Here is a 26550-nt window from a genome sequence, read left to right on the forward strand (position 1 = left end):
AAAGTTGTTACAGTGATTCCAATATAGCATAACATAAATGTTACAGATACAAAATAGATGAAAAAAATCTAATAAAAGAAGTCTTTATTGTATTTTACTGCATGTTACAGCAACAACCTCCAAGTCCTATAATGGAAAAATAAACAACACACACTTTATTTTGTCACTTAATAATTTAATTAGTTACTCTTAATAAAAGTGACATTAAGCTTGTTGAGACTATACATTTTGATGGATCACAGCGACCACATTTCTTAAATCGCAGTTTATCTTTTTAGCACTAGATGTCACTGAAGGACATTAGTTCCTTAAAACTTTTTTCCCGCCAGTCATCAGTTGTTGGGGTTTTTTCTGAATGAAGATTCATTATTTCTTGTCACCATTAATGACAGTAACAGAAAAATGGATGTTGTTTTAGCATGAATGAGATGAACATTTTAATCCTGTAGATTGATTAAAAAAATGTGATACTGAGGGGAAAGGCATTTCCAAATGAGAACCTTGCATGCACAGACCTGCCATGGCATAGATAAGACGATGCTTCAAAAGAAGGTGGAGTTAAACTGTATGATAATGCCACTGTTCACGTCACCTTATTGGTATGTCTCAACATTAGAAAGGCAGGTGAATTATTCAGCAGTGTGCTGTAAAATTGGCACCCTCTTCTCCACATTATCCGACTTGATGAGAAGCAGATGGGGGCTGCTGAGAAGGGAGGTGTCTTAATCAGTCACTTGAACATGGTGTTCTGAGAGATAAGAATAGCAAAAGAGACCTGAGCACAAGACGTTGCTTGTCTCACAAAAAGCAGTTACCCACTAATGCTACTTTTTGAATATTCCTTAAAAGGGAATAAGGTGCACCGCATACTTTTTATAGTTTACATTTGATTGATTTTACATCACTGCACTCACAAATGGGTTGGGGCTCTAATTTCTTTCATTAGTTTACTTTTTAGAGTGATGCAGGCTGCCTCACTAAAAAAGTGGATCCCATATGCTGGTGTTTTCGCACTTCTTAAAAACACCCCAGTCTTTTACTGTACAGATACGGGCCACTTGCGCTTTGTTGTCCTGTTTCTAAGTGATACTAGATGGTTTCTCCGGCAACTCTTGGGTGGAAAAAGAGGCAGCCCCTGTCAGCGGTTTTGCTGGTGAGCTTGGAATTTAGACAAGATTATGAGGCAATGAGGCGCAGTCCCCTTGTTGAACAAAGCCCGTATCCATGGTAAAAATCCAAAGCATTTAAAGTGACTCAGACTTTGACTGTATAAAGTGCTACGAAGGGAATCCCCGATTTCACAACTTCAGCCATGCCTTTCCTATTTTCACATTTTTGTTTAGTTAAAGTTCGCACCCAAAAGTGGATTTTTGTTATAGTAGATAATGTCTACCACGTATTCCGTTATATAGATTTATTAGAAATAACTGTTTTCACCTTTTGAGGACCCGTGAAACAAAAAAGAGGTTTTAAAGATACAGAGAGGGGGTGGCCGATTTCTTTTCCAAGACAGTTATGTTTCACCTTTTCCCCTCTTTGTACTGTTTGGAGATATCACCGCTCCTACTCTATTTGCAGGAACAGATTGGGCAGTTGACTAGGCAGTTCGGGTTGCTGCCAGTTGCAAAAAACCTCTCACATGTATATATAGCGTATAAATTTAGCAGAACTTCCTTTAATACTTCCAAAGCATTTCAAAATAAACGAAACAATTTTTACGTTATATTAAATCCATATTTCATACGCATATAATTATGTCTACATATACATACACACATACCCATACCCAATATATGCACATGCATGTATAAAAACATGTGTATGTCTTTGAAGGATTTAAACAATAAGACTGGACATAAAGATTGTACATTAGGCCTAAACGTGAGTTGTTTAAAGACTATTGAAGGAAATTGCCATCCCGGGTTTCCTCCGTGGCGTGAGCGATAAGCAGAGTTTTGTCCTTTCCTTCTAAGATTCCTAATTATTTAAAGTAACACTCAGGTATGCCGTTCAGCTGGGTTAGTTACAGCGCCGGGAGCAGCTTGGGAGAACAAGGAAACACAGACTGCTTCAGGTTGCCTTCCCAAATCAACTCAAAGGTTTATTTGATACACAGCAGTTTATATAGATGAAAAAAAGGTTCGTGTGTCAGCTTTCCCAGTTCAAACCGGTACAGACCAAATAAGGAAACGTCTTCCTGCCTTGTGAACAAAGAAGTATCCTGTGTGTAGTTTATCAGCTCAGCTACAATTTATGATCATCCCAGCAAAATACACTCCTAGACATAAAATACAGAGTTCTTTCATTAGTGAATTCTGAAACGAACCACCTAGCCTTTAACGAGCCTTTTCCAGGAGATAAGGAAAAGGGAGGATGGGAGTAAAGAAGTGGTCTCATCTCTGTGGTGTTTTCGACCTTGAGGTACCAGCCTGTGAGTCTCACATTAATTCTTGGGTCACAGAGAAAGAGAAAAACAACTAGTAGATGGGCCTTATTGAGCAACTCTTTTCTGTATAAAACAATCTTCTGTAAATGCTAACCGTGGTACTAAAATACCTAACAACTATGAAGTGTACAATCAGTTGTAATTATATGTGCATATCTAAACATTTAAACATGTAAAACTGAACAGTAAGAATTTGCACGTTACCTGAGTTGTTTACAGAGTGTGAAATGTGAAGTTGTATGCGCAGGTTTTCATTCAGAAAGCTTCAAATTCATACATCAATATTATATATATTTTTTAAAAATCACAAACATGTAATTACCTTAAAAGGACTAGTTTCCTAATTCAGTCGGCAGTTTTCTTCTGGAGAGGGTTATTCTTTCTTCTAGGCTTTTATTTTGGAGGAAATTACTTCACTTCCGGTTACACGTGCAATACAAACAGCATGACGCGTTCGCAGACAGCAGAGAGTAAAGAGTTGACAGTCTGAGGAAAGGTTCAGGTCTCTCTCTTGCCTCTCTGAACAAGTTGCGGTTAACGTAAGGATTTTCCAGAGTTGGACCAGGATCTTTTTTGTCCTTCTGCGACATGGAAACTCTATTGGACACACAGCGAAGACTCAAGTCCCTGCTATTAATGTACCTCTTGGTCGTAAACGCAGCAGGTCAGTAGTAACACCATTCTCGGGGGAGTCTGCTTAATGAGATAATAATTATCAACCAAGTCACAGGAGAACTCTAACTAAGAGAGCCATGCTACATTTTTTTACTGTCTGAGCAAGAGGAAAAGAAAAGTCGCCAACTTCTATGAATATCTCTGAAATGATCAGCAGCTGTTGAGATATTTACAGTTATACCGTTTTATACATTTCACATTGAATACCACTAGCTGACACGAATATTTGAAATAACTTGTCATGATTAGAAATACCTACTATTCTACCATACAGCGCACTCCTGCGATTATTTTGAAGTAAACAAATTTAGAAAGTGAGAAATAATATTTTGAGCGAAGATGTCAGTTAAGCTAAGACAACCAAAAAGTAGAAAGTTTTTCTTTTTCTTATATTTTTAGTAGTTGTTTGTTTAGTTCAGTTTACCAGGGTTTACTTATCCACAACTTTAGATTTAGATTTATTAATGACCTCTTAACATTTCCAGTGGGAAGACCTACTGAAATAAGAAATCCATGGTTACTTATTAACACTTACATTACCAAGAGGGACAGGTGAATGCCTGGTTCAGCATTATAATATGATAACATACTACCTAGTCTGTTGAGAGAGAGAAAAAATAGCCACAATTTGTTGTTCAAACAACATATTTGACGTCTTAATACCCTCAAAAGTAAGTTTAACGTTTATTTCACCTGCTAAATATCTGATTTACACTAAGTTGAAGCACATATAATTGAAATCAATCTTGGTATTTTTAATTAGTCACAAGTGGTTACTGGTTTCCTTATTTTGTAGAAAAAAACAACATCAGTAGCAACAGAGATCCCTGTGATCACGTGTTAAATAACCAGACATTCCCAAGTTAGATCTGGGAATGGAGTGTAGTTCCATGACCAGATACCAGTACAAAGCCATAGCCATAAATACTTACACATGTTGATACATATAAGCACGCACACACTGAGGCACCATACATTGAGCCATGTGTGGAGGTGGCTTTATTCCAATGAACTAATGACCTCTGCGAGCACACATACATTACAAACCTACATACAACCATCACAGCACAATGAACCTACAGTGAACCATTTTTTCTTGTCATTTTGGTTAAGTATTCCCTTTATAATATAACAGCAAGTATCCATTTACAAATGCCAAGATTAGTCAACATTTCTTCAAACAAAAAGGCCCCTGTGATATAAATTTCATTACTATGCACCAACCACATATGTTTAGGCTTTTTGAAGCCAGAAAAGAAAGTGACCCAAAATTCTAACTGTATACGTTAACACACTTATCAATATTACAGCTTTATCAGCTATATAGCTCCTGTATCAAGACACAGGAGAATCTCATGGATTATAATGAATTTTTGATTAAATTCATATTTAGAAGGAAGTTTTAGTTCTTGTTGTTTGTTACAGCCTCGTGAGAGAGGTAGTAAAGAATAAATCTAAAAGTAGAATTTCAATGTGGTTTAGTGTACATACAAATGTGATGTAATGTAGGTGGCCTTGTTTTCATATTTTTTACAAAACACACAAAATAAATTAGTCTTTTTTCCAGAGATAATCTGAGGATCTTCTCTGGAAAAGTCATGACTGATTAGTCAGTAGGCTCAGATTTCATATCTACTGATCGCTAATCTAACCCGCTCTACGGTAGGTTAGGTTTGGAGGATAAGTTATATTGCGGTAAGATATACTTTAGTAAGAAGTAAACCGCCTTTGTAGTACAAAAATCCCAGGGTTAATTAGGTTTGTTTTTAAAATCAGATTGTATCTATGTAGATATGTTGGTAGCAACTTTTCCTGTTTCTATGTTTATTTTTTGTTTGCCATTCAGACATTCCAAAATCAATCTCTACAATCTGTGCATGCCAAAAAAAACAAAGCAGGTTTTCACTGAATGAATGAATAAGGCTTTAGTTCTTGGCTGCATACTCTAACATCAATTTCATTTCCTCTTGGGGTTCTCTCAATTTAAAAAATAGACCCGCTCCAAAACCTTGTGAATGTAAGCTTACTTATATCAGTCTAACCTTTTGTCTGTTATAGATATAGAATGATCAAATACATTGTACACCTGCATTTGCATTTCAAAGACCAAAGACTTTTGTAAACAAGCACCTGGCTTTAGGCTTTACACTCTCCCCCTTTGTGTGTCTGTGTTGGGAAATATTAGGAAATATAGGGAATCTCTTCCTGTGTGTGCAAGAAAGAAAGCATGCAGGAAAACACATTTTTGTGGGGCAACATTATCTCTTTTTTTCTTAAATATTCATTGGAAAACTTAGTATTAAGAATTAAGTGCATCTCATCACTAAGGGTATAGATTTTTTCTGTATTATGATGATAGGAACCTATATTTTCAGTGTTTTTATACAAATAACAAAATGTGACCAACTGAAAATAAGGATGTTAACACAAACTTCACCGAAGGAAGTTATATTATCCCTCTCCATTAGGTTATTTATAAAAGTTGCCTTACTAAAAAAGCGATTTCTGATGAGGAATTAGGATCGGCAGATTATTTTCATTCATGTCTTCCACTAAAGCCTATAAGTTATGTATGATATTGGCTGAATTTGTATTTACATTTTTAATCATTTTAATCAAATTTTCATGTTTAGTGTTTAACTGTCATGACTACTGATTTTAAACCATTTTTTTTATTTTACTTCCAGGTGACTGTCCTAAACCTGAGGGAGGGAACAATACTGTCCTAACCAATGAATCACTTCTAAAGAATGTTTTCCCAGAGAATATCATGGTCACGTTAGAGTGTTCTAGTGGATATATTAAAGAAAGCGGCTCTGAATTTATAACTTGCATTAATGATCAATGGACTGAGTCAGAGCTCATCTGCAAGAGTAAGTCTTGTCTACTACTGTTATTTTGTGAGTTAATGTACAGCCTGAAACACCTGTAGTGATATCTGTTGTTTGTTTTTTATGCTACAGAGAAAGACTGTGGTCAACCTCCACCAAAGCCACATATGAAGTTTGATACAAGTGAGGGTACTCTGTTTGGTGCTCTAGTAAAAGTAACTTGTGAAAAAGGGCAAGTATAAACCTGTTTCACCTTCTCATACTTATCTGGTTGAGCATTGTGTTAAAATATAAGAAAATCCAAAAAGAAAAATGAAAATCATGAAGTAGTGACATACAAAAATAACTAAAATATTAATGTTCATTTCCAAACATTGCATTTCTTCATGCTGTAGTGCTAAACGTTGTCTGGCATAAAGTACTGATAAATGACTGATGTCTGTGCAATGGAATGCATTGGCTAATGGAAAATATTTCTAAAGAAAACAAAATACATATGAAAGACAAATAGATTGGTTGTCATAAGATGTTACTTTGTGGTTTCACTGGCTAGAAACTTGGCTCTCCTTCTAACAACGGTGATTGATTCAGTTGTAAAAATGTTTTTTCAGTGCATTGCAATTTTATTACTGTTAAGGATGAACATTTCCTTAAATTAACAAAGCAGCTTTGTTTTCACTCTGTCTTTTTACAGTTACCAGATTAGCGGGCCGAGCTACAAAGAGTGCTATGATCAAGGGTGGAGTGGCAGAGCTTCTTGCGAAAGTAAATGTCTTCATTTGTTAGCTATCAGTCATAGAACTGGTCAAAACTCTTACTTAATGTTTCTAAGACAAGCATTTATTCAGAAACATTCCTCTAGTCTTCTGTTCTGTTACTTTTTTTCCTCAATGTCAGTTATTAATGCCAGGAGGAGTAAAATGTGTTACTTTGTGATCATTTTTTTTTTTGGAGTAAAGAGGTTTTTCTGTTTCTCAGTTGTAGCATGTGACAAACCTGCAATAGCCAATGGCAATACTTCATGGGATTCTGGAGATGACCCAGAATACAACAATACCATACGTTATACCTGTCATGAAGGATACACCCTCATAGGGAGTGATACTGTTGTATGCGATGAAACTGGTGAATACAGTCCTGATCAACCTGTATGCAATGGTAAGGCTGATGCATCAGTGTGTTTTACTTGTTACTTTTAATGTTATGATGCAAAGCAGGTCGAGGTGGTCATAATGTTTTGAGAATATTACATTATTTTAGGATCATACAGATGTTTTTGTATTCTTCAATGTCGTTTTTATGAATGTTCTTTATGCTGACCACTTCCAAACCATGCCATATTTAATGTATCGATTTGCCATTATCTTCAGCTTTTAATATTTACCTCTTATAAATGTTCTCCATCCATGTAGTTTACCTACTAACTGGCACGCTAATTCTAATAATAACCTAACATTGTATTAACTAAAGCGTAAATTTTCCCCACAAGAGTTGTTGGGGGCGGGGAAGCTATGTCAAGGAGCAACAGCTGCTGCTGCTGTGCTTTTTTTTTTCCTTTGACATGATATGAAGGAAAGTGTTTTCTGTTTTTATTCCTATTTGACAGAAGTGACAAGAGCGCCAGCTACTACTTCTCGATCACAAGGTATATAAAGAGAAATAATGGCTAACAGTGGTTTTACAGAATTATATATATTGAAATATAGAGAATAATTATGAATTATGTGGTTTTACCTCTTCCATTAAAAAGAAGTTTTTCTCTTCCTCATGCTAGTTGCCATAACGGATTTGACAACAACTGACGCAAAAGTATCCACGTTTTCAGATTCCTCTGCTGCACCCACAGTTCACAGAACTCAAACTGTCACAACCAGTTCAATACCAAATCTCTCAACTTTACCAAAAGGTACAGAAAAACTCTGAATTGATACTGTTTAATCACAGGAGCATGAATTTATTATATGCATGTTGCATGCATCTCAGAAACGACTTTTCATATAGACCTACTGTTATCCTGTTGATACTTAAAAATTTAAAGTGAAAACTTAAACATTTCTTGAAGCTTTGTTGAAACTTGGGGAGAATTATTCTATTTGTGCTATTCAAAAGTTTTCAGAGGAAAAGCTACTTCTGCCGGTATTCTGTCAACTACATCATCATCCTTTCAAGGTAGAGAGATGTCTTATAAAGCACTCAAGCATTTGAACCTTCTTTTTTAATATTTTGGCCTGTTTTTACGTTACATTGACTACCAAATTGCATATTGTACACCACTGAATGTCATTACTTTGTGGAAAGAATATAAAGGTTCTCGAAGACTTTGAACAACATCAATATTGATACTTTGTAACTGATTATGAGTTGACAGCTAATATAAAGCCATGAGATAGGTCGGTCATAGATTATTCATGTGTATATAACACATTAATTTTTTAATACTAAATTTACTTAGTTAGACTTTAACTTGCATAGTTTAACATTTTCGTGCTTGTGCTCTCTGCCTGAGAACACTAAATTATGAAATGTGAAAATTGTGAAATCTGTCTATCTGGCTACAGTATATGTATCCTTGTTGCCCTAACAGTTTAAACTGAATACTAAAACTGTGGTTGTTTGTTTTTTGTATATTTCTTTTGTAGGCATGCATGATGGGAATGTAAATACTGCCACGGATAGTGGTGAGTTTTTTAACCCCAGTTTTAATAAGAAACATTTATTGTATTTTTTTCCATGTGCGTTTAACCTTGCTTGTCTTTTTCCAGGAACAGTGGCTGCTGTCGTCATTGGTGCTGTGGTTTTGTTAGGTAATGTATATTGTTTCTTTTGGAATTTATATAGTGCATTTTGTTGTGGAAATGAGAACAAAAACAAAAAATTTCTTTAATTATTTTTTGCAGGTGTAATTATAGGTTTTTTCCTGTTGCACAAGTTTAACATGAGAAGAAAAGGGTAAGTTCAATTTTTTTTTACTCTTAACTTCATCATGCATGGCTTACATTTGATTTTACTCTATATGCCTCTGCTACTTCTCTTTGCGTGCTCTGCTCTTTTGACCTTTGAATATTTAGAGCTGTATTTTCAGAACCTATATGGACTTGTACAGTAATATATCGTCAATATGCTGCAGCAGTTTAAATCTATCCACTACATTTTAGTCTTTGAAATTCAGATGTGCGTGTGTGTGTGTTTCCGGACTGCTGAGGAATGAGGGAAGTCAGGAGGAAATCCTTTAACAAAAACAGCTGTGAACTACAAATCAGCAAAAAAACAAAATCTCTTTGTTTGTTTTTTTGCTGATTTGTATGTCACAGCCATAAGGAATCAGAACATTTGTTATAATAAATTTAGCAAATGGATGGATAGATATTTTGCTGCTTATGCCCACAGAATGCATATAAAAGATGGACCTAGCTGCCTTTAATCTCCATTAGTTTGTGAAGTACCACAACAACCTGAGCATTTTTACCTTCACCTGTCTTTTTTTGAAATCTGACATGATGAACATAGAGCAGATATAACTAATAAACTGATGACACAGCATATGATATGGCTCATATGGGTCATATGGCTCATTGTCAATCAAAATGTATCAAAATCACATCGCATTAACATAAAGCAATGTTATCTCCCCTGGCACAACTGGCCTATGACAGGAAAACAGATGAGATTGTTTTTACGTAGAATACTTATATAGACATACAAAGCAATAAATATTGTTCACATTTTTTTGCAATAAAGAGGTTTGATTCATGTTTATTGTTTTGGGGAATTTGTTTGATTGACAACAACTGTGTTTACTGAATGGTTGTCCAAACCAAGACGACTAGGATCGCCTGTATAAATCTTACAGTCACCTCATAGTGTTTTATATGGTAAGGTTACAAAAAACCTACCTGACAAACAAGTGATTAAGACCAAAAACTCATCAGGAAAGTGTTTACTGAAGTCACAGATGAAGGGATCCAAAGGGTAGCTTTTCTATTTACAACTGAGTTTTCTTTTGTGGTGACAAGAGTCTTCCTCTACTAGCCATTAGAAAGAATCTAGGTTTAAAGTGCTCAGTCATTAAACTGTTCAGACATTGAGGCTACATTGATCTCATATATACATTCAATGACAGAGTCATTTTGTTAAGTAATTAATTTCTCAATGTTGAATTGACTAACACCTAACACTTTTTATTGCCAATTAAGAATGCAATAAAACTAATAAATTTTTTAACATAAAAGTAATATAACTCCATAATTCTGATGCAAATTCCTTATTTAATGGCACCATAGCTCATATGACACCAGAGAAGACCAGAAGCCGGGGTTATTACACTTCCAAAATCTTTAGATTGCCTGCCTCACCCAGGTATCTGTATAAAACCATCAAAATACACCAGACATATTTAACCATTTTTCTGTCTGTAAGTTTAGGTTGTTAATATTAGTATTGCTAGTGTTGTATTGAAGCCTAAAAAAGAATGATGCATCATTTCCCTTTTTTGCATTACTTTGTGAATGAAGGTCAACTTAATGTTTTGTTTTTTTGCTGTTTTTTTACACTAGTTCACATGGAATTTCACCTTTATGAAAAGGCCCAAGGATGTACCATCAAACTGTGCCTCGCTGAGTTGACGGGGAAAGACAACTTACTTTCATTGTTGCCACAGTTCATTTGGCAGATAATCCACCCTGCTGAGCTTACATAGTTAAAGTATCAAACTTGGATTGCCTTTTGTAATATTATATTTGATTTTTGCATTATTTTAAACCTAATTTGTAAATATTTTATTGTACTTTATTATTGCTGCTTATTTGCTATTTATGTTATAAAACAGAGTAAATACAATAATGTTGTTTTCTTGTTGTTCTTGCAAAAACATTTTTTTGTTTGCAGCTTTTGATCAATTTTACCACCATAACTTTACATGTCATGTTATATGTTAATGTTTTGTTTCATTTGGCCAGAAGAAAGGAGGTTAGAAAGAGATGCAGTGCATACAGTGTGGTTAATTCAGTCAGTAGAATGAAGTGGTGACTTCTAAAGATACAATCAGCTGCATTCTTTGCCTCCTGACTTTCTTTTCATCATTGTCTATTGTTGAGATCTAAGCTGCGGAAAAAAAGAGTAAACTGCACTCCCATGAGAAAAGGGCTGTGTAGTTTTTTTTTTTCTCATTATGTTCTTTAGTTTTTTCCTCTTTGATCAGGCAAGATTTGGCTCTATTAAATATGAAAGGAATTTCCAAGACCAAGGAGCAAAATTGATAAAAAAACCAAAAAAAACCAAAACATAACTGAATGGGTTCATTGGACAGATTGAGACGCTGTTGTGAAAATGAAAATAATCTACTAGATAAGAGAAAGATTTTATAACCTAATTTTTGTTGTGCATGCTACTATTATGCAGGTTAAAGAACATGATGAAGTCTTCATCACACCTTAAAATGTAAAAGTTTCTCTCCTAGGAGGAGAGCATCAGTGAATGCATTCACTGTCATGTCAACAGATTAGCACAAAGCCATTATGCTGACAAGGGTGTGGATCCATACGGAGACAAGCCCAAAATAAAATGTGATGATGACTGTTTCATTGTATCCTGCTCAAGTGTTGTATTTCATTCAGTGTAATACTTCAGCTCTATCTCACGGCAGGATACGCCTTCATTAGTGTGAATGCTTGAAAAGCATTCACAGTATTGTTGTTGTAATCTTTATTATTATAATATTTTATTATCTATTCCGTACGTTTTTTGAAAGCCTACTCCTTCAAAACCGTTCAACTTAGAAAAACCATTCAAACACCATTAGATTCCTATTCTTTTGGACATGATTGCTTGTATTTTTCTCATTTTTAACATTTATATTTTTAATTTTATTCAACTTTATTCAACAAAAATTTCCCATGTATTTCAATGGGGAGACCCTTCAAATTCTCATTCAACTTACTCATTTTTAAACTCTTACTACTTCAACATACGTTCACATAGAGCCACCATTCAAACTTTAAAACGAAGACAAGACATTCAACTATTCAACTTGTATTTATCTTTTCAATATCTATTATACTTTTTCTTCAGTTCCAGTTTAAGTTTCATGATGTTTTTTCACCCGTTTCAGAGTTTATAATGGGTGTGTATGGGACGGAATGTTGGGGCTAGAGTGAGGCAGCTCAACTGCTAGAGTGAGAGGAGCAAAAAAAATAATCTTAAAATCTTTTTTAAAACTGCTTCTGTGTCCGCAGCGTTTGCTCTACAGGTATGATTTTACCCTCAAAACGTAGCCATGGCTGTCCTCTTTCATCCAATGTGTTTACTATTGTACTAGGTGTTATGGTTCTTTCATAAATGTCACCAATGCACAGCCTCCTCCCTCCAACTCTTCCATAGACTCTAATGTTAAAATGGCTCAGAAGGTTCGTTTGAAAATCAGAAGAGCATGGTGTCTTTCCACTGTCACCACGTCCATATAATAAACTCCACAGACATGAAAACTGAGAATTTGGTAGACTAGACATTGCTGTCGCTCACAGTGAAAGAATTTTGTCAATACGACTTTTACTTTTCATTTGGGAACGATTTGTTTCGGCCTGACTTTTCTGTTCATTTTAAGCAGCAAAAGTGAGGTGCATGTCTGTGTCCGTGTGTATGGAGCCATTGGGTGCGGTCACTATAGCAACCAGGCTCACACCTGCCTGCTTAACGAGCTCTGCCTGCCACTGTACCAAGATTCATCTTAAACACTTCTCTTTCAACTGCTGCTGTGTCCACAGTGTTAAAGCCATCATTTTACCCTCAAAACGTCGCCATCGTTGTTCTTTTTCCAACATCTTGTCTTTCAAAGCTCAGAGATGTAAACTTTTTAAACTGTGTGGGTCCAAGTGGAGGGATCACATTTTAGTCATTCAGTGATTCAAAGAATATGACCTTTTAATATTCTTTCAGATGTTTTCTGACTCTAAATGTTCTTTTCTCATTTCTTAGGTTTTTCTAATTTACAATTAAAACGTTTTCAGCTTTTTTCCAACTTCTTCTTCTGTGTAACCTTCAGCTTTTAGCAGTTCAGCACTTTTGTTTTCAGGTTAAATTCGGGGTTTTTTTTTTTATCTCATTCAAAATTTTTAACTTAAATTCAGTAATTATTTCATTTCAATGCATACATTCAGATTCAAGCATTCACACTGCAGTTTCTTCAGAAAATGCACTTTCTAGTTAACATAGTTGTTTGTCTTAGTTATGCTGACAGACATTTAATTATCAGAGGGAAGTGGTTTTTGTTTTTCTCAGAAACCTTGACAATCTTGGCAAAAACAACAATCCACCATAAGACACCTTAAAAATGAAATTTACTATATTTATAAGGTTTTCTCACTGGTCGCATGTCCACTTTGCGTTGGACTTTTTTGTATTAAAAGGATACATCTGAGGAGTCTGTTTTTCTTATTGTAACAAAAACAAAACTAACAATTTTTTTTCTTCCTTTGAAGCCCTTGTTTGTTGAGCAAAACAAAAATCACGTCACTGAGACATTCAGTCGCAGTATGTGACAAATAAACAACTGAAAATGCCTCTGCAGGAAAAAAAAATTAAATAAATGCAATCCCCCATAGCACACATCACTGTCTGTCTTCAGTAGCCCGAGGCATTTCTGGAGCAGCCATCTAAAGGGGCCGTCTTATTGATGTATTCACAGATGCTCCATGATTTGTCTTAAATTGTGGCTCTTACACTCAATAAACTTTGTCCTCTTTCTGTTGCTCGTATATCTCTCAGGGTGCTGGACTTTGGGTGGCGACTAATATACTCAGGGAAAAAAAAGAAGGTAAGGAAAAAAAATAGGTGTTAGGATTGGAATATTACATGGAGAAATGTACATGCTAAAAATGCTAAAAATTTGTCATTCTATCTCATTACTAGGCAGTTAATAGGACGTGTACTCTGTTTTTTAAAGAGATGTTACTTTCATGAAATTAAAATGACAATCCTTATATAAGTGCATAAAGAAACAGACCCATTTAGCTCATTGCTAGATGGTTGTTAGGCAACACAGTAATGCTATATAAGATTTGATATAGATACGAACCTTCAAGGGCCTCAGATTTGCATGTGTGACAAGTGTGGTTGCTTAACTCCTAGCAGGAGTTGGGGGACAAATAAACAAACAAACACAGAGACATGTTTGTTTTTGCAAACCATCCACCAACTGAGACAAAACCACAGATATGAAATGAAAAGAAAATTCCTTGGATTGTCGAAGTAATTCTGTTTCCTGGCACCTAAAGCCTTTGCACAATTTAATCATCCATCCATCAAAAGTTTTGTAACAATTTCAGACCAATACTACCACCCCTAAAGCCATGCTGCTATCATGATTAAGAGTGAAGAATCTCATTGGGCTTCTCCTTTGAACAGAATATTACAACAAACCCTCCAACAACATGATGACAAATCCAGCGTCTGGGGAGGGATGACGCATGAGGAACTCACAATATTGGCCAGTCTTTTAAAAGGCTTAGTCACCTAGTTGTCATCAAAGTGGCTTACCCTTTAATTACCAGCCTTGATCCTTTAATTCCCACCAGTCTTGTGATTTTCAACAATACTCATTTGTGCAGTTAACAAAAACAGTTTTCTGTCTAATTTTCATATATTGACCAGCCAACTTTACCGACCCTCTTCTGTAGCTTTAACAATCAAATAACAAATACAGAAGTACAAAAACGAATGGAAAGTTGGAAAAACAAGTGAAAACAAAAAACAAGCTGGTTGTCTTTCGTGTCTGACCAAGTGTTCCACTCACCAAAATGTGTAACATTTATTCTGCCTACTCTTTAACTTTGTTTTTCCACTGACCTGCCACACCCATAGCAGCTCACTATGTATCATCACTGTCATAAAACCTTAAAAAAACTGTCACTGTCAGAAAATCTTTAAAAAGAACTGCAAAGCAGATTTACAGGAAAGAAAAATAAAGGAAGGAAGTGATAAAACCCTGGCTTTCTGAGTTCCATGTGCTATGCATAAGGTTATACTTAAAAGTAACTCCATTAGCTCCTCTTGATTTTCCATTAGACTTCCATGAGCTTTTGTCCTGTTTGTGAAGAAAAAAGATGTGGTCCTGTTATCTCTCTTCATCCTCTTTGTGGGTTTCCTAATAGTTTTCTTTATTTTTCTGTTCATATAATAGAAATTCAGACATTATTAATTTTAGTTCATAAGCTTGTTATGTTATTGTCAAAAAAACCCCAAACATTTATTTAGCAAGTTTTAAATCAAATGGACAAGTGGGCTTTAGGCTGGCTCCCATCACATGAACTTCTTAAGATCATAATTAATTTTTGGATTATGTCACAACACAAAGGGGAGGAAATGTTTTTGCGGATGAGGGGCACTGGGTAGTTATTTTCCAGCAACATGGTAAAGCTGGGGTGGGGGTGGGAGCACTGTAACAGTGGAAATGATGCAGTTTTACACATGAGGTAAACAAGAAAAGGCAAAACGTCAGCCTGATAAAAATGTGTAATTGTGAAGTAAACCACTAGCCAAACAGGAAGAGAGGGCATGCATACTTTTGTTTATGATTCACGTGTGTTGTCTGAAGCACTTCCACGGCTACACAAAATATGGTGGGAAATTAGAGAGTGGCTTCGGCATAACTGTTTTGTGGTGGAAAGGAGAATGAGGAAACCCCTCTTTAAAATTGTTCTCATGAGTGGGGCGGATGGAAATCTTTAAGCTGAAGACGAGATAAATGGTTCCCACTGAGGACTGAGAAGTAGACAAAAAACAGATGTTAAACAGGGATGCCCCACCATCTGTATCACACTGTAAATGTTTACATGCTTTTGCTGCAAGCACATTCAACAATATGGAAACCATTACTGTTAGTTATATTAACACTTGTGATGTACTTATATTACTTACAATGAGACTTAATAGTTTTTGTGTAGTGTTGCTTCTAATCAGAAGCATTTTTTTCTCTAAAGGCTTTTGTACAACTTTTTACAAACTGTGGACATTCTCAGTGTTAAATGCTCAGTCTAAACAGTTAAATGCAACCCAAGAGATTTGTGCATAGGTTATAGGTTATAGAGGGAGTCTAGGTTATACTCCCTCCATATTTTTTCTAACAGTAGAGTTGGCTCAGCTTTGTGGATTTCAGAGGGCGAGGACGCTTGCCCACCATTTCACACTGACTTTTAGTGTGCCAAATGTCAATACAATTTCTTTAGAAGCTGTCATCGTTCTGAGGTGTTGTTTTTTCTGTTTTGGACCGTATTACATATTTGTTTCTATATTTTTTCTCATTCTTACTGTTAGGGTTCCTATCTCTGTCTCAGCTGTCCTCTGACCACTTTCTGTTTTACTTTGAACCTTTCTCTTGTCTGTTGTTTTGATTTTACTTACTGTTTTTCCCCCCTTTCCTTTTTTCCACCTAGCTTTGTTCCCAGTTTTTCAGGTGCATATGATTTTGTCATCGAGGTTTCTGCTTTATTTGCCTCTTTTTTGGATTTTGACTTGTACTTTAGCGAGTAAAGGCTAAAGGAAATTGTTTGTTTCCATCTGCCTTTGTGCTCTGCGTGAGCCCGCTCATCAGATAACAGACTCAGCTTGATGAAATGCCTTACAAGTTGTTTTTGCAATAGTCCCTAACATTAACATTAGTATAAATACAGAACTAAACTGTCAAACAGCTTTGGTGACAGATATCTGAAGCTTGCTAATGTTAGTTAACATTGGATGCTGTAAACAAGTGGTGATTCCAGACTAATCAAAGCTTTACAAGCCAAGTTTTGTTTTGTTTTTTTAAGTTAATGACAACAACTTCTCATTTTTAAGAGGTTACGATATTCTCTTCTTAGTCCATAAGTGTTGTCTTGGTAATAAAATGACTGCAGTGCTTCTAAACATCGTGTCTGCCATGACCAATCTGTCATTTGTCAGTTTTCTTCCTGCAGCTGCTGAGGTCAGGGGCAAATTATATCATTTTAAGCAAGCAGTGATACTAGTCTTACTAGACCACAGAACAGGGCTTGGTCACAAATGGATGAGGCAGCTGACGTCATGTTTAACAAACTCCCTATGACTCACTTTTTCTTTATAGTGGAAGTAAAGTAAGTGAAGTATGTTTTTGTTTGCTGTTGATATAGAAACTCACTCTGATGACGGCTTCATCTCCCCGGTTTCCTTCTTTCCAGACACAACAGATGAAAATAAGGTCAAATTGAGATTTACCCCATTGGATGACAGGCTTTCAGTAGCCTCTTTCATGCAATTTTATTTTACCTAGACTTCACACTTTTTTTGATAAGGCTAGCAGCGGGAAATCAATAAAAAGCTGTGTTAGATGACACCACTTAGCGGCTAACCCTGTTACTCTCGGTTAAGAGAAAATGTCAGAGGAGGATTTGGGAAGCAGTAAGGAGACCTTTCAGCTGGTGGTTCCACATAAGCAAAGGATGTTAGAGGTGGTGGCAGATCTGTAATTCATGAACCTAATAGTAAATCCTGCCTAACATTTACTGAACTGTAATAAGTGTGTTACCTGACTGGTCAGTGACTATAATTAATCATTCTGTAGCTCTTTTAGATATAATTCTTAAAGACAGTATCTCCCCATACTTACAAAGAGCAAAATTCAATTGGAGTGTAGCTGTTGTCAGAAAGCAAAACTCTCATTGGCAGCCTGTGCACTTTTTTATCATGTCAGTTTTGATACTTCACATAATATAGTATGAAATATGACTCTTTAAGTGTAAATAGGTGGGTAACGAGAAAAGAATATCTATATAGTGGTCAATTTAGTCTGATTTGTGATGTAAATACAGACTTTATGTAGTGGTTAGATTGATTCCTGGCAACCTACTATTAACCTTTTCAAATTATGCATTTCTGAACCCTCTTAGGTGAGGTTAATCACTCAGAAATTTTAATTAAGAATTTTCAGTAATTTATTCAAAAAGACCCCAGTTTTAATGCATATGTCAGCTACGTGAGGTGTAGAGGGTGAAAAGGTTGCCATTTAGTGGCTTAATGTTTTAGGCTAATACTGGTTCTTGTTCCCCATCTAGTGTCCAGGTAAATGAAGCGCGTGAGAGTCTGTCAGGCACGTATTATATGATTACATGCAATAATTTAGCTTAAAGCTCATAAACAAGAAAAACAAATCCTGCATGAACACTGGATAAAATGTAGGCTATAATTAAAAAATGATTCAGCGGCTGATGCTGAGCTTCTCTCTCCCTAAAAACAGTATGGTGTTGCTACTAAATTAATCCAAAAAGTTTAAAAACAAAATATATTACACATAATTAGATAATATTGATAGTGTTAGTGTCAGGCTAAAACTGTTTAGAAAAACTGTCATGTGCATAATTTAAATGCAATACACAGTTTCGATGACTAAAGGACAGATGTACATTTTAAAGAACTACATGAACCCTATACCACAACATCTGGACCAGTTAACCACTGAAGCATATAATCCCTTTTTTATGTTCTTGGAAGAAACTCAGAAGACATGTCTGTAATTTGCAGATAACATGGCTGAGTGACTGGAACATGGCAAAGGGTCTTTTTTCCTTTTTAATCCTTTCAAAAAGTTTTGCTTCACCCTGCACGTTTCTTCTTGGTCTCCTGAATGAACAGGGTTACTCAGAAAATCTTTCACTGTCAGTTCAGTTCAGTAATATAACACCAAATCACAACAACAGCTGCCTCAACAGGCTTTATATCATAAGGCAAAGACCCTAAAATAATATACTGCTTCAAGAATTCTTTATTGGCAAGCCTGGACAATTCTGGAGATTGTAGAGCAATGCTGCCATCTAGTGGAATTCCATCTGCAACTGAAGCAAAATCTTTGTTGATAGTCCCTCCACATTGTAACCGATTTCAAATGGTGCTAGACATGATGGAAACTCTGAACACCAGAGGAAAACGGTCAGCCTTGGTAAGAGGGGGAGAGGGGGGTCTAGTGGTCAGAGAACTGGGATCAAACTGGTGTTTTTTTCTGATTTACTGAGCATTAGGATTGGAATATTACATGGAGAAATGTACAAGAAATCTGGAGCTACATCTAAATTTATGACACAAACAATGCAGTAAACTTTCTGTCAACCTAATGAAGAATATGGTTCAGTGACATCACTCCCGAAGTGTGTTCCCACTCAAGAACACCGATTTCAAATGGTGCTAGATGGGATTTTGTACTCTAAGACACCATCTGAAACCAGTTCCCTGGGGAGGATAACTTTGAGAGAATCCATTGTCTGAAGGCATGTCCTCATCTGAAATTAGAAAATAAAATAAAATAAATAGAAACACTGCTGTAACCACTTTGAGCACATCATTTTACAGTTGATTTGTCCAGTGTCTGTGGGAACACAAAATCAAAGCAGAGTTTCTGGCACATTTTGTGTTTGAGAATGAGACGACAATGAAGTTCATCAACATGCTGAATTTTCATTTTAGCAACTGATTTGTTCTAATACTGTCAAAGCACCTCAGCCCACAAGGTAGTAAATTTGATTTGTGTACAAATAAAAATAATACTAATTAAATTTCCCATTAGGCAGATGTTCTTTCCTGAAGTCATAGCCACCTGCCCAATGTAATTAATGATGCCCTTTGAAATGGCAGTAACACTAGTTTCACGAATGACAGCTTTTTGTTTTGACTACATTATGGAGAAAAACATTTTTTTAAGGCACTGATCTGTGGCTTTTTCAGAAGGAGAACTCGTGCTGTGGTGCTGAAATTACATAAAAGCATTTTTGATGGACATCCCTTTAACTTTTAGATAATGACTTTGAAACAAAAAATAGAACTGTTTTCCTTATTTATGATGAAACTGACTCTTTATGCTAAGTACAGCTTACTGAATATGTGCAACATGTGCTACAGACACATTTGATTTAAGTTCAAAGATTCAAGCTAAAAAGTCGCTACTTTAGAATTAAAACTTTCCAAGTGGAGACAAATTTAAATAAGAACTCCAGACTCAGGAAGATTCAGACACTGAGAGCAACAAAATGATTGATGGACAGAACACTTCAGAATGACACAGCAGCTCAGTATCTTGCATTAGGAGAGCATCAGGTGATCTCAATGTAATAAAGGGCACAGTAGCAGCTTGGCACCAGTAACGAACTCTAACAAAAATTGTCGATGAATCATACTGTGGAAAAATAGATCGCTGCAGCTCCCTGTGGACTTCTTTGTAATGCACAATAGGATACTGTGGCCTCTCCTGGGTCTGCCTCAGGCATCCAGTCCTGCTCTTGGTCCAAGTGGAGTTGACTGTGGTGCAAAATGGGAAAAATAGGTCCTGAAATAGGTAAGTATTCATTAGTAAGAACTCCTATTGTTCATCCCTATAAGGTATGCAGAGTACATAATGTCCATAGGGAACTCATTTGAGACTTTCTCTGTTGCTGCTCCTGGTTTCTGCTGGAAATACAGCACAACACCAAGACAAATAAAGTGAAAACTCACCACGTTCTATATGTGGGTCGAGCATGAAAAGGCTGGCATGATCCTGCACTATATCAGCTCACTGCGTTCTGCTGATGGGAAAATGTGACATAGAAACTAATCCCAAAACCATCATGTGTTTTTCAGGCATAATTTCCCTGTCAGTGAATCTCTAATCCTCCTCACTTGTAGTTTAATGTCTTGTATTCACAAACAAAAGCAGTTGTACTATACTGGCACTTGTAAAAAAAAAAACAATAGGGAATATATGGCGGCAAGTGCTATTATGCAGATATATATTTGTGTCCAAACAAAATGCAAAGCTATTGGTTTTGACAGGAACTCACGGTATTTACATGAATACAGTACCAGCTTCAGGAGTAACTCAGGCAGACAGTGTAGTCTAAAGGCCGCGACACTCCTTTCATCCGTCTTTGCCCTGTTTATTCTGACTCCTCCCACGCCACAGTACTAGCCCTGAACTCTGTATCTACGTCTGTCCTGATCGCTTGTTCTTTTTACTACAAGCTCTTTTCGCCATCTATTGTGTGTGCAGAAGCTGCTTTCAGCATCGAAGCAGTTTTTTTCCCCCTGCCAAGTCACCTGACCATCTACGGCTTGTTAAAGGCGCATCACTCCGGTTTGAGTTACGCAACTAGTGGTTTAATTTGAATCACAATATCAAGATGCATGCAATCACCACCTTTACCTTTACAATCATAGGCAAACTGCTTTAAAAAAGGATTACAGGTAACATAACTGTGTCCCAGTGCGTGTGTGTGGATATATCGATACACACACAATCCCAATCTCAGCAGACTGTTAATGTGTCACAGAGAGAGACACTGGGTTGGGCCAAATTAGAGCAGGTGACGTAAAATGAATGCCAAATGCCTACATATGTGTGACACCGTGTGCGTGTGACAGTGGGGGGAGGGGTTGTGTACTTGTGTGCACGTGTAAACAGGGAAGGTGGTTAATCCTCTTACAGATTAGAGGTCCTAATTTATCGGGAGTGAGAGGGGCAAACTCATCGAGGTGATGTGTTTTTGAACCACCCTTAACAATTGGGCTGCTTAAAATAAACCTACAGAATATTTTGGTTCACAGACGTGAATGTATATATGTGGAGTACACAACACATTGGAGAGCTACTTTAATTTGACTTTAAAGTTGACATTCACTGCTTTTTGATTTACTGCCATTAAAGGAGCTGAGGCAAAAAAAAAAAAAAAAGGAAAAAAGAATCACATGATACCTGTCTGGAACTATTAGACCTCATCTGCTGTTGATTTTTTTTCCTGTACAGACAATGTCCTAACAGTTCCAAATATTTGGATCTTATAAAACTTGGATGTCTCCTCCTATGTTGCATCACCTTCACTTCAGAGCAACAAATTGAAAAATGTTTAGAGAGGTTAGAGCCGTAACGCGTTCAGATGAGACTGACACTTTGTTTATTGGATCTGCTGCACAATTGGTGGGAATAAATGGGAACGCCACAGGCGGAAGACTTGATTTACACTTTATCACGTTGTCCTGGCTCCTACTCTTCTTATTGGGATGGGAAATATCTGATGTCATGGTGGTAACAAGAGTGGGGTTATGAGTTAAACAAGTAGAGAGAAAAGTATACACAGATTTAAAATATTTTAAACATGGCTGTAAAAACAAATTAGATTTCACTTTCTGAGAGAGGTGAAACCAGGTTAGTGTTCCCTGCTGATAAGTTATTTTGGACAAAAATACTGAAAAACACAAATAAGCTATGATACTGTTTCACTTTCCTATATTCGTTCAATCGTAAGTATTTACAGTAGTTAAAAACAAGAAATATGGAGGCATTTAATGATGGCAGGTGCCTGTAGACTTGTGGGTTCCAGCTGTTTTTGCCTCTTTCACAGCACATTAGGTACTAGCAGCTAACAATACCTGCAAATGAATGCTGCCTCACACTTATCTATTAATACATCATCATCTGGCAAGGCCAGCAGTGCTCCAAGTTTAAATTTAGCACTGTCATCTCTCGGCTCTGTGCCACCTCCTATTCTGTAATCTGTGTGTAGGAGGGATCTGTTTTAAGAGGCAGTGGGTCGCTCACTATTTTCTCTGAAGGCTTATGTGGGCTACAGGTGATGCTGGACCCCTGCTGTAAACACATCCGTCAATGGATTCACACGGCCTCTCTCGTCTTTGAAAAGCACCTCTTTGCCGCATCCATTTTTGGACCAGCCGAATCAGCTGAATTGCATTTGCTCCGGCTCTAAAAGAGGGATTGTTTTGTAGTAGTTTTTGGTAACCTCTCTGTTGTGAAATTTCTCCACGAAGTCTGAATAAAACTGGGTTGCAGGCTTCTGTTTGTTTGACTTGAGAGCCATCGCCTCCCCCCAAAAGAATTGCAAAATAACTATTGAGGTCACGTTTCCTTGTCTGTGAAAGTGGGTCGCTTCTGCTGGTCAGCCTTTTAAGACGTGGTAAACATTACGACTACACGGGGCCTGATTCTCACACCAGAGAAGAATATTCGAATGACCTCTGGCAGCCTTTAAAACCTAATTCAGAATATATTACTTGAATCATATTTTCAAGATAATGCAAATGAGCCTTTGTGATGTTTTGCTGTGAGGCCACCCCGACCCTCCTCCTTTGGTGATCAGATTGTGCTTTCTCCCGTAACTTCTACCTCAGTTTTAAAACGACCATAATGACATTCCCTAGGGAGTCAAGTTTCTATTCAGTACACATAATTAAAGTTCAAAAGGTCCCCTCCCCTTCTTTGTCTTCCTCTCGCTTTCCATTTCCCTGTCAGTGGTTTCGCAACTCATGAGGCTACTGCTGATTCACCCATTGAGTGAACAAATCCACTTGACAGGATGGTGTTTGCTCTGCCTGTGTGTCTCATTTTCACCTGGTCTCTGAGAGGCAACGAAGCACCTTATCTTCTGTCCCTTTGACAGGTTAGCAGTAGGAGGGACCACACCTTCCTTCACTGAGGTCATAAGGAAGGTAGGAGTGACCAGCCGCCTCAGTGCCAACAGCAACAACGCTGTTATCACATCAAGCGTGTCAGTGTCCTATTGTGCTCTGGCAGGGGTACATTACAAGCTCTAGTAAAGTGTGACAAATCTGCTAAATGGCTCCAATTTACAGTAACAGCGAAGATTGCAAAACTATGACTAGCAGCTTAAGGCTGTGAGTAATTTATTTAAGTTTTATAATCCGGTTATCTTTGACCATGCCACCAATATAGCGTAGGGTTTAGTAGGCCCCATAGATAGAGGAAAAACACCGAGTGGTCATTCGAGAGGAAAAATACCTGTGTGTCAACATCTCTGCACAGCAAATAATATTGCCAGCTATTGTATTACTCAATAGCACCCCCTATGTTTTGGACATACAGCTTGTTTTTGAAAGATCAAGTGCACACTCCCAGGTTACTATTAAGGACCTCCTGGGATCTCTGTGACGCAGCAAATGTTGCTTGATACCTAACCCACAAATCAAGCTGCGTCACCATTGTGTTGCTTACTAAACGCTCAAGTTTTTATTTCCTCTCAAATCCCACAAATAAGAGCACAACACGTATATGTACGTTAGTCTTTATTCAAAACTGCACTTTAATGATGACAACACAATGAAAAATGAGGCCACTGGCTGTTTAATGATCGTGCCAATACGAACTGCGTAACATCGTCCTCTCCCACAACAGGATTACGCACTATCCATCTCTTGCGCAGCATCCTATTCCGAGCTCTTCCTTGACACGCCATCCCTGTCGACACCACGCTTTGTTTACATCCTCATTTTAACGTTAAAAACAGTCACAAGTCAAGTTTCGGAATGAGCTCAACTACGCTGTTATGCCTTCGCAGCACGTTCAACCATCGCAGCGGAAATTCCCACTGGATTTCAAGTGGCTTGTCGGAGTTCGCGCTGACGCAGTTTAATTTACCTGTTGTCATATCGATGATGAAGCACCGTGATTTTACAAAAGTGTTTAAAACCGCTTTTTGCCATCAAGCCTCCGCGCCCTAGCCTATAAGACTATGAAAGCAAGACTTTTATTTTCTTTCGTCATTCTTTACACTCTCACGATAGCACCCCTGGGCTTTTATTCTTACCTTTTCATCCAGCAATCCAGTGGTTATGAATTACATAGTGGTATTCTCTACGCAACATACGCAGTATTATGTCGCTTTGGCCATGTAATAGCATAAATAACTTACGTGTTTATCCCAAGCCTGTCTTCCTCCCGTGGCGAAGGAGTGTCACTCACTTCCCGGCCGGTGGCACTCAGACCCGGTCCTCGCTGAACTATCAGTCCATCTGATTCAGGTTTCGACGTTACTGTCGCCATTATCAATCTCAGAGCGCGCGTTATCACAGTGTATTCCCCTAACGATTTTCCATAGCGCAAGACGAGAACCCCGCCCCTGACACTCCCCCGGTTACTGATTGGCCAAGCGGCTGGAGACTCTTTCGTCATCGCCAGAATCACATGTGGCTGACGCATGTTTACAAACATCGGTGAAATCACATGGTAATGGTCGCCGTTTTACCGTAAACTACCTCCCACTGACGCAGATACCAGATGTCGTGACGAGAGGCTGTTACGAAAAAAAATGAAAACAGCAAGTAGAATATATAAAGGATATTTATCATGTTAGATATAAAGAGTAGAAATCGCTGGTACACTTTACCTTTGGGGGGTGGGGCGCATTTCTATAAATTATATAGCTTTTCAAAAATTGTTTTCTTCTGCCCTACTCCCGCTAATGTCGCACGAAAGTGGACTTGGGTTATACTTTATCAGGCAATAATTGCTTACATTTTAAATGGCTAAAAAGATATGAACCATGATCATTTTAAGTAATATATTTCATAGCTGCTACACACAGACGAAGTTATATTAACATCCACATCAAATTATATAGAATGCTTAATTTAATGGCCTTGTGTTTTGAAGTACTCTCTTAATAAGACTAAAGCCACCCCTCCCACCCCTTTTTTCTTCTTCGTAAAGGGACCTCCTAAAATGTTTTGTAACACAACTGATCCTGCAGTAAGCTGTAAGGTTACAAGAAAAAAACAAAAAAACAATCGTCTACATTGCAATGAGCATTGTGTCACGATAGATGGCACCATATTCATGAAATAGTGACTTGGTACCGTGAGGTTATTTTTATGGGTGCATTATACTATATCAGAAGTGAAATTCTAGACATTCACTATACATCTTTTGTGAGTAACAGATGACTTCTATCCTATAAACATGCTATATTTTTTTATACCAAGATTCGGGCAAGGAGCTGCTCAAATGGTAAAAACAAAACCATAGACTGTGTGATTCTGTATCTGCCTTTGGAGCTACTGCAGTTTGTATAGTTCGGTTATTATCAGACCGAAGAAGACATTCATTCTAATTTAGGCGGTAAACGTCACAAATCCCGTAGCAACCATTACTCTGACGTGATTCACTGCTTTACTTCACTGCACTTTACGGTAATTGTTTTGTCATGTAGCTTATGTTTTGGTGGGATATTTATGGCAGCTGAGACTAGTTATTAAAGTAATTAAAGATCCCACTCATACACAGACAAACAAAGCCATCCTGGTATGTATGTTTAAAGTGGTAGCTGTTTGATTAGACTCGGTTATTTTGATTTTTATTACACCTTCCGAATTATGTTCTTGTTTTTGAGAAAAAGTGAAAAATATTATTAATTTGTAAGAGAACAAATCTGTTTTAGTCTCAGCAGTGTTACCAGGGCAGCTATGTGGTTTAAATACAACCTCTCTAAGTTTGATATAAGTTCTTGTTTAAGAGCAGCATGATAATTGACTGAAGGACAAATTCCCAGTAGATGGAGACACAGCTATCATCTGAAAGGCTAGCTCAGTGGTATCAAACTGATTTCAGTTTTGATCTGTTGTAGATGGGAACACTGAAACTACTGTCCAATAACCTAAAAAATAAATAGTTTTGCTTTCTTTAAATGTTCAGAAGATTAAGTACAATCTGAAAACATTCACATTTAATTAATTCATTCTATCCGTAGCAGCCTGGGGTTTCTTTAGAAAAATAAGTTCCCTTTTTAGCTTTATGACCTAAAGTCATTACAGAGATGCTCATCAGTG

At 37.1% G+C, this 26550-nt stretch overlaps 1 protein-coding gene and 3 long non-coding RNA genes across 10 annotated transcripts; 2 read left to right on the top strand and 2 right to left on the bottom strand.

The window, feature by feature from the left end:
• Nucleotides 1-67: 67 nt before the first annotated feature.
• Nucleotides 68-2887, bottom strand: LOC145428847 (uncharacterized). Its single transcript, XR_013909179.1, has 2 exons — nt 2769-2887; nt 68-748 (listed from the first exon to the last, which is right to left on the bottom strand). It is a non-coding gene; the product is annotated as an uncharacterized LOC145428847 (long non-coding RNA).
• Nucleotides 2862-10788, top strand: LOC113022067 (complement decay-accelerating factor). 7 transcript variants are annotated; one of them, XM_026167075.2, is made up of 13 exons: nt 2862-3110; nt 5809-5994; nt 6085-6184; nt 6647-6717; nt 6931-7110; nt 7559-7597; nt 7727-7858; nt 8062-8121; nt 8592-8630; nt 8715-8756; nt 8850-8901; nt 10233-10308; nt 10506-10788. In XM_026167075.2, exons 1-12 carry the CDS (start codon nt 3035-3037, stop codon nt 10288-10290), a joined length of 1035 nt encoding a protein of 344 aa, XP_026022860.1. In that variant the 5' UTR covers nt 2862-3034; the 3' UTR covers nt 10291-10308; nt 10506-10788. The 7 variants fall into 7 exon arrangements, with proteins under 7 accessions (XP_026022860.1, XP_080157769.1, XP_026022861.1 ...); XM_080301643.1 differs by having other exon boundaries at nt 7778-7858; XM_026167076.2 differs by lacking the exon at nt 10233-10308.
• A 2367-nt stretch (nt 10789-13155) lies between these two features.
• On the top strand, nt 13156-16845 carry LOC145428848 (uncharacterized). Its single transcript, XR_013909180.1, has 2 exons — nt 13156-13759; nt 14350-16845. It is a non-coding gene; the product is annotated as an uncharacterized LOC145428848 (long non-coding RNA).
• A 1662-nt stretch (nt 16846-18507) lies between these two features.
• Nucleotides 18508-25146, bottom strand: LOC113022071 (uncharacterized). Its single transcript, XR_013909181.1, has 2 exons — nt 24639-25146; nt 18508-20238 (listed from the first exon to the last, which is right to left on the bottom strand). It is a non-coding gene; the product is annotated as an uncharacterized LOC113022071 (long non-coding RNA).
• Nucleotides 25147-26550: the final 1404 nt, after the last annotated feature.

This window comes from Astatotilapia calliptera, chromosome 5 (genome assembly GCF_964374335.1).
Source record: "Astatotilapia calliptera chromosome 5, fAstCal68.1, whole genome shotgun sequence".
Classification (NCBI taxonomy): domain Eukaryota; kingdom Metazoa; phylum Chordata; class Actinopteri; order Cichliformes; family Cichlidae; genus Astatotilapia; species Astatotilapia calliptera.

Coding starts and splice junctions, on each gene's coding strand:
- LOC113022067 (XM_026167075.2), top strand. CDS start 3,035: ATGGAAACTCTATTGGACACACAGCGAAGACTCAAGTCCCTGCTATTA. Junction 5,995..6,084: donor GTCAGAGCTCATCTGCAAGA/GTAAGTCTTGTC, acceptor TTTATGCTACAG/AGAAAGACTGTGGTCAACCT. Junction 8,757..8,849: donor TGGTGCTGTGGTTTTGTTAG/GTAATGTATATT, acceptor TATTTTTTGCAG/GTGTAATTATAGGTTTTTTC.